The 15,861-nt window shown below is 31.0% G+C and overlaps 1 protein-coding gene across 2 annotated transcripts in view; it reads right to left on the reverse strand.

Moving 5' to 3' along the window:
• Positions 1 to 15,861, reverse strand: part of LOC135140077 (chloride channel protein 2) — a 67,030-nt gene that overhangs the window by 21,937 nt on the left and 29,232 nt on the right. The window contains exon 1 of one of the 2 annotated variants that reach the window (XM_064070479.1): positions 8,778 to 8,905. The exons of the other annotated variant lie outside the window; for it this stretch is intronic. Coding sequence (XP_063926549.1) covers positions 8,778 to 8,804 — 27 coding nt within the window. The 5' untranslated portion in view covers positions 8,805 to 8,905. Of the gene's footprint in view, positions 1 to 8,777; positions 8,906 to 15,861 lie in introns of those variants that run through there. 2 annotated transcript variants of the gene reach the window in all.

Raw genomic sequence — 15,861 nt, forward strand, 5'->3', positions numbered from 1 at the left:
AAACAAATTGAAAGAACCTTGAGGGCCCTTGGTGTTTCGTTTCCTAATAATTTTGGAAGAATCTTTAGGGCTACTTATGTTTAGTCTTGGAAAAAGTTGAAAAGAATCTTAAAAGCTCCTGAAATTTTGTATTTGAAAAAGTTTAACAAAATCTTGAGAGCTCCTGGTGTTTTGCTTTCAAAAAAATTTAAAAGAATCTTGAGAGCCCCTGGTTTTTGTGTTCGAAAAATTTTAATAGAATCTTAAGGACTCCTGGTGTTTTGATTTCGAAAAAGTTTAAAAGAATTGTAAGAGATCTTGGTGTTTTGTGTTCGAAAAAGTTTACAAGAATTTTTACGGCTCCTCGTGTTTCGTTTTCGAAAAATTTGGAAAAAATCTTTGGGGCTACTTATGTTTAGTTTTGGAAAAAGTTGAAAGGAATCCTAAAAGCTCCTGAAATTTTGTATTTGAAAAAGTTTAACAAAATCTTGAGAGCTCCTGGTGTTTTGCTTTCAAAAAAATTTAAAAAAATCTTGAGAACCCCTGGTTTTTGTATTCGAAAAATTTTAATAGAATTTTAAGGACTCCAGGTGTTTTGTTTTCGAAAAAGCTTAAAAGAAATGTAGGAGATCTTGGTGTTTTGTGTTCAAAAAAGTTTACAAGAATTTTTACGGCTCGTCGTGTTTCGTTTTCGAAAAATGTTGAAATAATCTTTAGGGCTCCTGCTGTTTCGTTTTCCAAACAATTTGAAAGAATCCTGAGAGGTCCCGATGTTTCGTTTTCAAAAAAATTGTAATCTTCAGGGCTCCTGGTGTTTTGTTTTCGAAAAATTTTGATCAAAATTTTTGGGATTCTGGTGTTTTGTTTTCGAAAGATTTAAAGGAATCTTGCGGGCTTCTAGTGTTTTGTTCTAGAAGAAGTTTAAAAGAATCTTAAGAGCTCTTGATGTTTCGTTTTCTAAAAAGCTTAAATGAGTATTCAGTGTCCCGGGCGTTTAATTTTTGAAAAATTTTGAAAGAATCTTTAGGGCTTCTGCTGTTTCGTTTTCGAAACAATTTGAAAGAATCTTGAGGGCCCCTGGTGTTTCGTTTCCTAATAATTTTGGAAGAATCTTTAGGGCTTCTGGCGTTGTTTTCGAAACATTTTGAAAAATTTTTTTGAGCTCGTGGTGTTTTGTTTTCGAAAAAGTTTAAAAACTTTTGAGAGCTCCTCGTAATTTGTTTTCAAACATTTTCGAGAGAATCTTTAATTTTCCTGGTGTTTTGTTTTCGAAAAAGCTTAAAAGAATCCTTAGGGCAGTTCGTGTTTCGCTTTCTAAAAATTTTGAAAGAACTTTTTGGGCTCCTGGTGTTTTGTTTTCGAAAAAGCTTAAAAGAATCTTAGAGGCTTCTAGTGTTTCGTTTTCGAAAAAATTTAAAAGAATCCTAAGAGCTCCTGGTGTCTCGTTTTGAAAAAGTTTAAAAAAATCTTGAAGGCTTTTGACGTTTCGTTTTTGAAAAAGTTTAAAAGAATCTTTAGGGCTCCTCGTGTTGCGTTTTCGAAAAATTTTGAAAGAAACTTCAGGGCTGCTTATGTTTAGTTTTGGAAAAAGTTGAAAAGAATCTTAAAAGCTCTTGAAATTTTGTATTTGAAAAAGTTTAACAAAATCTTGAGAGCTCCTGGTGTTTTGCTTTCAAAAAATTTTAATAGAATCTTAAGGACTCCTGATGTTTTGTTTTCTAAAAAGTTTAAAAACTGTTGAGGGCTCCTCGTAATTCGTTTTCAAACATTTTTGAAAGAATGTTTAGATTTCTGGTGTTTCGTTTTCGAAAAAGTTTACACGAATCCTTAGTGTTCCTCGCGTTTCGTTTTCGAAAAATTTTGAAAGAATTGTTTGGGCTCCTAGAGTTTTTTGCCGAAATTTTTTTAAAAACATCTTGAAGGTTCCTGTTTTTTTGTTTTCGAAAAGTTTTAAATAATTTTGAGTGCTCCTCGTGTTTCGTTTTCGAAAAATTTTGAAAGAATCATTAGGGTTACTTGTGTTTAGTTTTGGAAAAAAAATTAAATAATCTTAAAAGCTCCTGATATTTTGTCTTTGGAAAAGTTTAACAGAATCTTGAAAGCTCCCGGTTTTTGTGTTCGAAAAATTTTAAAAGGATCTTAAGGGCTCCTGATGTGTTGTTTTCGAAAAAGTTTAAACACTTTTGAGGGCTCCTCGTAATTCGTTTTCAAACATTTTTGAACGAATCTTTAGATTTCTGGTGTTTCGTTTTTGAAAAAGCTTAAAAGAATCCTTAAGGTTCCTCGTGTTTCGTTGTCGAAAAATTTTGAAAGAATCTTAGGGCTGCTGGCGTTTCGTTTTCTAACAATTTTGTGAGAATCTTTAAGGCTACTGGCGTTTTGTTTCCGAAAATGTTGAAAAGAATCTTGAGGGTTCCTGGTGTTTTTTTTCGAAAAATTTTTAAAGCATCTTGAAGGTTCCTGGTGTTTTGTTTTCATAAAATTTTAAACAATCTTGACGACTTCTGGTCTTTTGTTTTCGAAAAAGTTTAAAAGAATATTTAGAGCTTCTCGTGTTTCGTTATCAAAAAATTGAGAAAGAATTTTAGGGCTACTTGTATTTCGTTTTCGAAAAAGTTTAAAAGAATCTTGAGGGCGCCTGGTGTTTTTTTTTCGAAAAAGTTAAAAAACTCTTGAAGGCTCCTGGTGCTTCGTTTTTGAAAAGTTTCAAAGAATCTTTAGAGCTTCTTGTGTTTCGTTTTCGAAAAATTTTGCAAGAATCTTTAGGGCTACTTTTAATTTTAAAAGAATCATAAGAGATATTTGAAAAAGTGAAAAATCAAAAATTGAAGAATTGAAAAACTGAAAAATCGGGATATCAAAAAATCGAAAAATCTAAATGTTGACAAGTCAAAAATCCAGAAATCTAAAAGCCGAAAAATCGACTCATCCATAGTTAATCGAAAAGATCCAAAATTTGGAAACATCAAAAATTGAAAAATCGTAAAATTGAAAAATCGTAAAACTGAAATATCAGAAAATTGGGAAACCGAAAACTAAAAAAATCGAGAAATCGAAAATTTAAAAAAATCGAGAAATTAAAGAATCAAGAAATCCCAAAACTGAATTATCGAAACCTTGAGAAGTCGAAAAACTGAAAAATCCTAAAACTCAAATATCGAAAAATTGGGCAACCGAAAATTGAAAACCCGAATAACCGAAAATTCGAAAAATTGTACAATTTTGATTAACAAAATGACACAAAATAGAAAAAAAAATAATTGATAGAAAACACGCTTTTTTATTTATTTAGCTAAATTAGTCGAACATTTCTTCAAGTGAGACTCTTGAAAAAAACCCGCCCATTACATTCACAAAAAGAAAGCAAGGAATCTCCAAATAATCACCACTGATATCTTCATACAGTACTCTCCAATTGTCATTCAAAAGTCGATTAGTGCGGTCGCCAGCTTCTTTATCCCCATTAAAAAGATTATCGATTTTAATGCGAAGGTCTTCAGGTGCTCCGTTTACCTTACATGTAGAAATTTCCACATACGTTTTATTATTTTTAACAACTTCTCCGTACCTGACGTTAAAAGACACTTCAAAATTAGCTAAAACAAAAAATTACGTCTACGAAAAAGAAAAATTTGGTCTTACTCCAGTCAAACCAGCTGGAACCTTCACCATTGATTGGCAGCGCCAAAATGGTGCCGTTTAGCTTGTAGCGACAGGAAGAGCGAAGGGATGGAAAAATGACCGTCATTGACATAAGTCGCCTATTAAAGTCAAGTTCGGTCTTTTTAAATTGCCCCTTGGACATTCCGCCAATTTCGCAGTTTTTTAGATTTTCGTCCATTTGAATAAAGTTGGTGTTAATGGATGAAGACAATTCAGTAACTTTTAAGGGATCGATTGTAGGGAGACGTACGCGTTTATAGGGTCTGTACATTTGGGAAATGCTGTACTGAGCAGCCACACGAAGACATTCGTTAAAATTTGCCAAATGGCGATTACATTTTTTGAAATTAGGAGCTGAAAAATTATAATTAAAACTGAAACAAATATATAGAATGGCGTAACTTACGCACTTTTACGCACGTACTTGCGACCACAGCACACAATATAAGTGGTAAGATGTGCATTTCTCAGTTCACTGTGAAGATTTCGTTGCACATTTTGTATTTTGTACCTGAGGAACAGGTTACTTTTATGGAACAAGTTTAAATTATGACCCGCTTACTTACTTTTTTTTTAATAACGCGTATGTTAAATTCGTCAATATATACAATTCAACGTAAAAGTAAAAAAATTGGAAGGTCGAGCACTCGAGACAAAAAATTGAGAAGTCTAGAAATAAAAAAATTGAGAAATCGAAAATTTGCAAAATCGAGAAATCGAAAAAATGAAAAATTTTGAAAATTGAAAGATCAAGATATCGAGGAATCAAAAGTTCGAAAAATAAAAAAAAAGAAATATTAAAAAAAGTAAACATAGGGAAATCGAAACATATATAATATCAAAAAATGTAAAATTCAAAAAATCGAAAAATTTACAAATCAAAAAATGAAAATTCATAAAAACGAAAAATTGAGAAAACTAAAAATTGAAGAATTGAAAAACTGAAAAATAGGGAAATTGAAAAATCACGAAACTGAAAGATCGAAAAAATTGAAGAATCGAAAAATTGAAATATCAAAAAATGTAAAATTAAAAAATCGAAAAATTGAAAAATATGAAAAATCATAAAAACGAGAAACTGAGAAATCTAAAAACTGAAAAATATGGAAATTAAAAAATCACGAAACTGAAAGATCGAAAAAATTGAAGAATCGAAAAATTGAAATATCAAAAATTGTAAAATTTAAAAAATCGGAAAATTGAAAAATCTAAAATTTAAAAATCAAAAAGTAAAAAATTGAAAAAACGTAAATGTTAAAATTCGAAAAATTGGAAAACTGAAATCTGAAACCAAGAAGTCGAAAAATCCTAAATCTGAAACTTCGGAAAATTGAAAAATCGAGATTTCGAAGAATGAGAAATTTTAAAAATCGAAAATTAATCGAAAAATTGAAAAAACGAGAAATCGGAAAAATGAAAACTTCTAAAACTAAAAAAACCAATATATCGAGAAATCAAAAATTCGAAAAGTTAACAAATTGGAATATTAAAAAATTAAAACAGGGAAATCAAAAAATCGTAAATTTGAAAAATTGAAAATTCAAAAAAACTAAAAATCATAAAAACGAGAAATTGAGAAATCGGAAAATCCAAAATTTAAAAAATCGAAAAATTTAAGAAATGTAAAACTGAAAAATTAAGAAATTGAAAAATCCCGAAATTGAAAGGTCGAGAAAATTGAAGAATCTAAAATTTAAAAATCAAAAAGTAAAAAATCGAAAAATCGAAACATCTAAATCTTGATATCCAAAAATTGAAATTTGAAAAAATTGGAAAATCGAAAAACCGAAAGTCAAAAAACTGAAAAAACGTAGAATCAAAAATGTTTAAATCGCAAAATTGGAAAATTGAAATCTGAAACCAAGAAGTCGAAAAATCGAAAGACCAAAAATAAAAAATCGAAAAATATAATATTTAAACATTTGAAAAATTGAAAAAATAAAAAACTGAGGCACCGGAAAATCCAAAAATTTAGGACATCTAAAAATTAAAATATTCAAAAATTGTATAATCGAAAAATTGAAAAATCGAAAAACCGAAACATCAAAAAATCGAAAAGTCGAAAAATCTAAAATTTAAAAAAATTGAATTGGAAACACCAAAAAAATCGAGAAATCGAAAGACCGAAAATTTGATAAATCAAGAAATGGAAAAACCAAGAAATTGAAAAATTGAAAATTCCAAATGTCCAAAAGCTAAAAGAATGGAGAAATCAAAAGTCGAAATTTGTTAATCGAAAAAAGGAAAAAAATTAGAAACGCCAAAAATTGAAAAAATGAAAAATCCTAAATCTGAAACTTCGGAAAATTGAAAAATCGAGATTTCGAAGAATGAAAAATTTTAAAAATCGAAAAACCAATATATCGAGAAATCAAAAATTCGAAAACTTAAAAAATTGGAATATTAAAAAATTTAAACAGGGAAATCAAAAAATCGTAAATTCGAAAAATTGAAAATACAAACAAATTAAAAATCATTAAAACGAGAAATTGACAAATTGAAAAATCCAAAATTTAAAAAATCGAAAAATTGGAGAAATGAGAAACTGAAAAATCGAGAAATTGAAAAATTCCGAAATTGAGGAATCGAAAAACCGAAAAGTTGATAAATCGAGAAATGGGAAAACCAAAAAATTGAAAAATCCAAATGTCCAAAAGCCAAATGAATGGAGAAGTCAAAAGTCGAAAAATGGATTAATTGGTTAATCGAAAAATCAAAGATTGAAAAAATGAAAAATCGTGAATATGAAACCTCGGAAAATTGTGAAATTGAAAATTCAAAAAAACTGAAAATCATAAAAACGAGAAATTGAGAAATCGGAAAATCCAACATTTAAAAAATCGAAAAATTTAAGAAATGAAAAACTGAAAAATTAAGAAATTGAAAAATCCCGAAATTGAAAGGTCGAAAAAATTGAAGAATCGGGAAATTGAAAAATCCAAACATCACAAAATTGAAAACTGAAAAATCGAAAAATCTAAAATTCTGAAATCAAAAAGTAAAAAACTGGAAAATCGAAAAACCGAAAGTCGAGAAATTAAAAAAATTTAAAATCAAAAATGTTAAAAATCGATCAATTGAAAATTTAAAACATCTAAAAATTAAAATATCCAAAAATTGTATAATCGAATAATTGAAAAATCGAGAAACAGAAACATCAAAAAATTGAAAACTGAAAAATCGAAAAATCTAAAACGTAAAAATCGAAAAATCGAAAATTTTAAAAATTGAATTGGAAAAACCAAGAAATTGAAAAATTGAAAATTCCAAATGTCCAAACGCTAAAAGAATGGAGAAATCAAAAGTCGAAAATTAGATAAATTTGTTAATCGAAAAAATGAAAAACCAAAAATTTAGAAACGCCAAAAATTGAGAAATGAAAAATCCTAAATCTGAAACTTCGGAAAATTGAGAAATCGAAAAATTGAAAAATCGAGATTTCGAAAAATGAAAAATTTTAAAAATCAAAAAACCAATGTATCGAGAAATTAAAAATTCGAAAACTTAAAAAAATTGAAATATTAAATAATTAAAACAGGGAAATCGAAACATCAAAAAATCGTAAATTCGAAAAATTGAAAATACAAAAACAATTAAAAATCATTAACAGTAGTTATATAGTGGGGGTTCTAGACCAGGTCAAATGAGGTCAAACTGGTCCAGCTCCCCCATTACTTTTCATCGAGCGGTCATTGACCTTTCATTTGTTGTCGAGCTTGTCGGTGCACGTGGCTGACCTTGCCAGCTGGTCCAGCTCCCCCATTACTTTTCATCGGGCGATCATTGACCTAGTCGTTGCTCGACCTTGGTCGTTTATTGCCCTCGTTCATCTCGAGATCTATCCCCTCTTTTCGTTTAGGTCGGGGAGGGATCTCGGACGCAATCTCGCATCCCCACTTCCGTTTTATACTTGTATAAAAGTCGATGGATTCGTGTGTAAGAATTAATTAGTTTTTTGAATTCAATTATTTAACACTTAGAAATGTCATCTTTCATTTCTACCTTGAATAAAGAGTCTCACTTGCAAGCTTTTGTGAGTGCGAAAACTTTAGAAGAAAATAAAAAATTTTTAACAAAAAATTTTAGTAAACTGTCTACAAAGTACGGTGACAAGATATTTGTGCAACTTGAAGAGTCTAGAACGATACTTCCACAGAGATTTACCGAAAAATTCACCGACTCAGTGATCAGCGATCTGAACCAGAAGATCGTGAACGGCTTGAAATTGTACTTGGTAAATAGAGGTCCGATCGGTCGAACCATCAATATCGAATTTATCGAAGAATGAAGAAGGCATTGGTTCATGTGGAAAACAAATCAAGTGCAGTTAGACTGCTTCGTCGTAGATTAGAATTACATTTAAAACGAATTAGTTATTTAAAAGAAGCAATTAAAATGTATGAAATAAGAACTAAATTGAATAATCTTAAGCTGTAATAGAAATTATAATAAATATTATTTAATTCGTTCGGTGTATTATTTTCCCCAGTCTCATGTAAAAAATATTTGATTGCAAACTGTCATGAATAACAGACGTGTTTGTTTCGACAAAGTTCCGGTTATTTTCTTAATAAATGATAAAGAAAGCCGAATTAATACTTGGTTATACGATGTTAAAAGATTTCAAATGAATGTGGAACGTTTCGAATTGCAAATAAAGCCCTTAATCGAAAAAATGATGGAGAAGAAGCGAAAATTTAGAGAAACAATCGAAAAATTGGATTCAGAATTGAAAATTATTCAGCAAAGAAAATCAGTTAAATAACTGTGCACATTGCGGTTAAACCACTGCGTCGTAAATTAGATTTAAATTTAAAACTTATTAGTTTCTTAAAATGTATAAAATACGAACTAGTTTGTATAATCTTAAGCTGTAATTGAAATTATAATAAATATTGTTTATTTCGTTTGGTGTATTATTTTCCCCAGTCTCATCTAAAATTATTTAATTGGGAATAACAGCAACGAATAAAAGCCGTGTTTGCTCCGACAAAACTCCTGTTATTTTCTTAATAAATAAATGTTCATCAGCAACTTTCTGCCGATTTAAGCTTATTTGTCCGTGATTATTAGAATAAAATCTCAAATGTCAGAAGGCGAGTGTGTTGTTAAAAATTAAAAAAATTGTTACTTACGACATTGAAAACAGGCAATAAAATCATCCGTTCTCCCTCGAAAACATTCAAATACACGCACACTTCACAGAAGCCACCATTTAGTTCAACAAAACCACCTTTTTCCCAAATCTTTTCACGGTAAAATTCATAAACCGAAACACGCCGCCCGTCATTATTACAACACAGAATGAAATAACGCGATGCTGTTTCAGCAAATTCTTACGGAACTGGACGCTCTTATCTTCAATAGACAGGGACGTATTCGGAAATATTAAAAAAAAAGAATTATCGCTTGAGGGTGCCAAAGGGCAGAAAGTTTGTTAAAAAAATAAAAATGCATCCCTATAAACTAATGACACATTTGTGTAAAAATAAATGTGGGTTGGAGGTGCAATAATTGTTTAAATATAAAAAAAAAAATGTTTTACTCGAAGACGGTAAGAGATACGAGGTTCGTGCAAAGAACAAAAAAGTTCCTAAAATACGAAACACATGCACCTGTGTCGACGGTTTTTAGTTTGAGTTTAGCATTTCGGAGAAAAGGGCAAAAGTTTGTGGTGACCAAACGGAATTAGTTAAAAATTTGTTTTTTGTGTCAAAATATTTTTGGATGAATAATCAATAGGTCCATGTAATTAAATATGTGAAAATTTGAGTTTGGGGCGCAACAATTTTTGTCAAAAAAGGTTGTCAAAATTCGAAAAAAAGTTTTCCTTGAGCAGTAGGAAAGTAAATTAGAAGTTTTGGTGAAAAAAAAAATTTAAAAAATTCAAAGAATCCAAAGAAAAATTAAAACAAAAAAAATCTCAAAAAAAAAATCCAAATTTTGAAAAGTTTGTTTTTCCACAAAATCAAATGCATATTCATGAAGTACTATCTAATCGTGTGTAAAAATGATTATGACTCATAGGTGTATCTACCGTTTAAATAGAAAAAATTTTTGTTACTCGAAAATGGTAAGAGATAGGAGGTTCGTGTATAGAGCAAAAAAGATTGACAAAAACAAATAATATCGATAGCCGTCGACGGTTTTTCGCTAACTTTTGACATGACTGTGAAAAGGGCAAAAGTTTGTGGCGCCCAAACGGTAAAACTTAAAAAATATATTTTTGTACCAAAATATTTCTGAGTGAACAGTCTATAGGTCCACTTAGCAAAATAAATATTTTTTGCTACCGTTTAGTAGTAATAACGGAAAAACGTCATAGTTCGTAAGCGGTAAGAGGTAGCATGTCGGCTCAGGGGAACGGGGAAAAGCTAAAAAAATTAAGCCATATGTTGAGCAAAAAAAATTTTCAAAAAAGTTGAAAATAAGGGAGAAAAGGGCAAAAGTTTCTAGTGTCCAAATGGTAAGAGATAGAATATCGGTTGTATACATCAAAACCTTCTTCTGGAACGAACGCATAAGTCTGCTCAAAAAAATCGATTCTGTCCACATCGACCTAGATACAGGAGCCATTTCTAGTTTTTTCGAGGTCGCTACGTAAAAATTTTTTCAGGTCGAAAAAAAGACCATCGAAAAAGGATTCGAATAAGCCCAACATGCAACACTTAAAAAAAAAAAAAAAAAAAAAAAAAAAGCGAAATAGGTTGTTCTTTATATGTATTGTTATATGACTACTACCATCACAACTAAATATACTAAGACATTAAAAAAAAAAATTTCAAGTTAACCAAAAACGGCTTTTTGTTGAATTTTATATGAAAACAACAAAACATCATTAAAAAACGAAAATCAAAAACCTATAAACAATCATCAAAAATCACTGCTGTGGTGGTAGATCGTGATGAGTCATATCGTGCTGCTGGACAAATAATTTAAAACGTATTAAATAACTTGTTGTTGTATTAAATCGTAGTTGCTAAATCTTTCTGAATTAGTGAAACTCTTGCATTTTCGATAAGAGAAAAACAACTGAATCGTCAACTTGAAATAAAAATTAGAGAGGGAAAAAGAGTAAAAGAAGGGATTAATTTCGTATATAAATTCAAGACTATATGAAAGATGTGATTATAACTGATTAACTAGTATCAAGAGAATTAACCAATAGATATCTAGGGACATGGGTAAGGTTATATTTTTATTACAGTATGTAAATTTCATATATTTTTTTTTGTTTTGTTTAGAGGATTTTATAGTTTGCCCATACGATAGGAGCCATCGAATGCTAGAGGGGAGACTCCAGAGGCATATATTTAGGTGTCATAGGGAGGCTTGGGAAAGGGAGCGACAGCTCCGCGAAGCTGCACTTCCCAAAGCATCACCACCGATACCATCTCAACCATCAAAATGGTTCAATTCTGAACCCCCAAAAGTAACATCACTCGAAAATTGGGACGACGACGCCAGTGGGACGTACGTTCCATCGTTGAAGGATGACTTGATGCTCGACAAGACATCAATAAATTTTTATAACGCTGTGTTCGGCAAAAATAAACAAAAATAATTTTTTGTTTTTGTCTGTCTCTACTCGTTAATTTGTACCACCCTACCAGAACTTACCATCTCTACAAGCTACCTCTCTAAATACTAACAGCGATACCATTCCCAAGGAGAACATGGACTTTTGTTTAAGAAATGCTCGTGTATGGTTTGTCACAATATTCCTGATATTATCGATACATCGATCCCACTACAGTATAAACAAGAATTTGTCTTAAGAAACAAAAGCCGCTGCAAGTCACCTAATTACACCATTATTGACGATTATAGTGGTTCCAAAAATTTTAGCGAAAATGCTACAGGATATTGTTTGGCAAAACCATTGATTTGGATATATACTGCCCAACATGCAACACTTAAAAAAAAAAAAAACAAGCGAAATAAAATACTTATATTATTTATTGATATATAAATATTACTATTACAATACAAGCACCACTATCACTACTAATTCTACTACTAAAACATTTCAACACTTTTAACGCTACTAACACTACTACTGACACTATGAGATTATATACATTTTATTTTTACATATAGTTTCTTTAATTTGTCGGATTTTTGAATACTTTTTTTCATTTCGTTTTCTGCACCCCGCAATTCACTTTGTTCTTCCACTAACTGTCTTTGGAGAGTTGCAATTTGATTTGCTAATTTTTTAATGTTTTTTGCACTTTTTTTGTTTTTGCACTAGTTCCCTTTGTCGCGTATTATGTCTGTCCTGCGCTGCCCTACACTTCCACTTAAAATTATACAATAATGTAGATGCATTGTCTTCGTCTTCGAATTCATCACCCGAATCATCAGGTGCAGCAGGATGAGGTGTATCAGGGGCAGGTGTTGGTTGAGACGTCGGTGGTGATGGTGATTTGCGGACCGGTTGTTGCTGCTCCTCCTGCTGCTGTTGCTGCTGCTCCTGCTCCTGCTCCTGCTGCTCTTGCTGCTCTCTCTGCCTCTGTTCGTCTTCCTCCGTAACTCCGTAAACATTACGAAGGAAAGACAAGCTTTTTCCGTGCGCCTCTAACCCCTCAAACAGTGAGGGCGTCATAGAGACGCACGGCTCCTCCAGCCCTGATATATCTAGCTGGGAAGGTGTCTGGGAGTCTTCCACAGCGGAAGTGGAGGCGTCCTCACTTTTTGTTTTTAGTTTTTCAATTTCTTCCTCAGGTAGATCTGCAAGTCTACGCAGTTTGGGCAAAGGCGGCTGAAAATAAAATAAATACTTATAAACATTTCTACATTTTATGAATATAAAAACATTTTTTTTTTTTAAATTAATCAAAAATAAAAAACCTACCTGTATCACTACATCCTGGAGGATGTTAATTTTTGGTTTCTTGAGACTCAAGGAATACTTCATATTTTTTTTTTTTTCAACAATTAGCACTTAACACTAACAGACACAGAATTAAGACAAACAATTACGAGTTCCTATGCAAAATATATAGGAAAAATAATGCAGAATATGCAGAAAATAAATGGCGAAGAAGGGTGAAATGTCAAATCAGCAGTTTTACATGTCCATATATGGTCATTTAAAGATTGATTGCAATGAAGTAGGAGGGTGAAATGTCAAATCAGCAGTTTTTTCATGTCCATATATGGTCATTTAATAATTTATTGCAATTCAGCAATTCTTCAAACTATTTCCGTGTGAATTGCAATTCAGCAATTTTTTGATATTTGGTATATAAAAGTAACTTTTGTAAGCATGTGAGTACAGTTCACACATCAGATATGTTCTCATTAAAAAACACAAGTTTCATTTCTCGCAATCTTGATATATCTTCACTGAATGAAGAAAAACGTCGTATCATTCAAACAGTTGAAAGTTTGTTACATCAAAAATTTCGGTCGTCCAGAACTTTCATGGCTGGGGGATGTGCAGCGTTTCTCTTAGGTCGGACGTCTTCTTATACAGACATCGATATTTACGTCGAAGCAGATGAAAATACACAAAAATGGGCTAAGGATAACTGCGCAGACAATCACATGTCTAAATATGACTATCTTTATCAGTCCAAGTGGCCCTGCTGCTATTTGAAGTTTGATGGATTTATATTTAATATTATTTTTGTTGAACCTCGTCTTCAATTTTCGTTGGAAGCCAGAATTCTATGTATCCTTAAATCGTTCGACTTAACCGCGTGCAAAGTGGCAATACACTTTTCAAGTGGAATAAATCCTGTTCTTGTAGAATGGAAATTAACTGACCTGAACTTCGATAATGTCAAGAAAAAGGATCGCATCATTAAGTATAAGAAAAGAATTGAGAAAAATGAAAAGGAACAACGATTCGATCCCAACAGTTTGTCTATGTTGGCCTATACCGTCGTGGTAGATCATGATGACTCATATCGTGCTGCTGGACAAATACTTTGAAAGATATTTATATAACTTAATATTGTTATGCTGAATCATTGTAGTGTTGATTCCGTTAGATAAATATGTAAGAGGATATTAAATAAAACTCACAAACGTAACTAATTGTTTTATTGAACTAATATGTTTATACATTTTCAAACATTTATTGAACTATTGCATTTGCTACAGTGAGTGAAACAAATTAGTACTAAATAAAGAAACACACACACGCACAATTATTTTTGTGTGTCTTGACATGTTTCCGTTTGCCGCCTTCGAAACGATGATATATTTTTTTTAATATTTTCTGAATACGTCTCTGGCAGCGTGCGAGATCCAATGCATCGCAAGCTTTTTCGCTCTCCGTCATCTAACACCTTATTGTAATAATTTCGAAGGAATGCGGACATGTTTACGTTATTGTGGATTAATTCTGGGCGTAATTCAACGATTTCGAAACGAAATTGATATATGGCAACGATTTCATTATTTTGTACATTAATTACTGCATGTTTTTTTTTATATATATATATATAAAATCTGGTGTGGATACAAAAGTTGAATATCCGAATTTAATTGGGTCGTATTTATTTATGTTAATTTTCAATCCCAAAATTTCATACAACGCCCAACCGGAATCCTTTTCTGCAAATTTCTCTAATTTTTTCATGATTTTATCAATGACGTTTTCTTCGTACCATTCTTTTAAATTTGTGTTTTGATCAATGTGTTATTTTTTGTTGAAAATGTTTTAATGTCTGTTTCACTAGAGTGCGGTTGAATAAAATTTGCCGAAAAAATTACATTTACCTTAAGCATTGAGTTTTTCACTTCTTTTTTAATTCTAAACATAAAGCATTTAAAAGATTGTTGAAAAAAAAACTGAAGAGGATCTTTAACATGGTGGTTACTTATAAATCCTGTACGAATTCGTTGTTGAAAGCAGGATTCGACATCTTGCCATGTTACATTAGTCACCGATTTAAATTTGTTGGTTTTAATATAGCCTTCACCAGTTTTTATAGATAATAATTGTTTTTTCTTATTTAAAAGCTTTAGGTGATAAAATTTCAAATACGTCAAGCTTGTTCCTAAGGAATTTGCGTTTTCCAATATATTTTCTCAGGGGATTTTACATTTGAGTGCTTTTCTAATTATTATTATACTGTTATAACTAAAAAAATGTTTAGTTTCTTTGATTGTTTTGATTTTACTTAAGTATTCATGAATTAGCTTAAGAGAGTTTTTACATATAACCCTCACTGATTCTTGTGATTTCATTTTTTGTCGTGAAACTTGCTCACCACAGCAGAAAAAAAAAAAAGAACACTACTATGACCCGTTGACTAGTTTTTTGTTTATATGTGAATTAATGAATGATTCACATAGATTTGATACTTCTGACTATGATTTATATAATATTTATGATATAGAACTTAAAAATAAGAAAGATGAAAATAACGGTAAGATTATGCTAGAATTTGTGGGTCTCAGATCTAAAATGTACGCATCTAGAACTGCAAGTTATGATTTCAATAAAAAATTAGTTAAGAAATCCAAAGGTAGTACAAAAGCATCACTTAAAACAATAACGTTTGAAAATTACAAAGATTGTTTATTTAATAATCGAAGTTACGAAAAATCCCAAAGACTCATCAAGTCCAAACATCATACTGTTTACACAGTAAAACAAGAAAAAGTAGTTCTCAGCCCCAATGATGACAAAAGAATTGTCATAAGATTCGCAACGGATACGAAACCTTGGGGATATCATATTTCGCACGTAATTTAAAAAAAGTGGGAATTGTCATATATAAGCAATTAAATTTCACTGATGTTGGTTATTTTATGATTACAACAATGTCTGACTTGAGACAATTTGTTGATTTACAAGCATTTTGTGCATCCGAAAGCGTGTACAAAACATATCTTAAAGCCGCTGCGAGTGATCGAACGAAATTAAATTTATTCCTTCATCTCATCGATAAAAAAGATTTTATTGTACCGGACGAAGTGTTTAAATGGATTGCCGAAAGTGAAAGTGACTTTTATACACTTGACATTTGTATTCTGCTACAAAGAAAGCAATGTGTCGATGGTTACATTGATGCATTTCTACATGTATGCGAAAGAGACCAAATTGAAAATTTAAATTATGCTGCTTTGGAGTTTTTGATGACCACCAACTATTTGGACAATACTCTAACGTATAAATGTTTTATTTATAAATTATTGAGTGATAATCGCTGGCAGAATCTTGGAGATATATTCTATCCTGTTGAGAATATCCGGAAA

This window comes from Zophobas morio, unplaced genomic scaffold (genome assembly GCF_036711695.1).
Source record: "Zophobas morio isolate AGI-343-1 ecotype UQ-CSIRO unplaced genomic scaffold, CSIRO_AGI_Zmor_V1 ptg000038l, whole genome shotgun sequence".
Taxonomy (NCBI): domain Eukaryota; kingdom Metazoa; phylum Arthropoda; class Insecta; order Coleoptera; family Tenebrionidae; genus Zophobas; species Zophobas morio.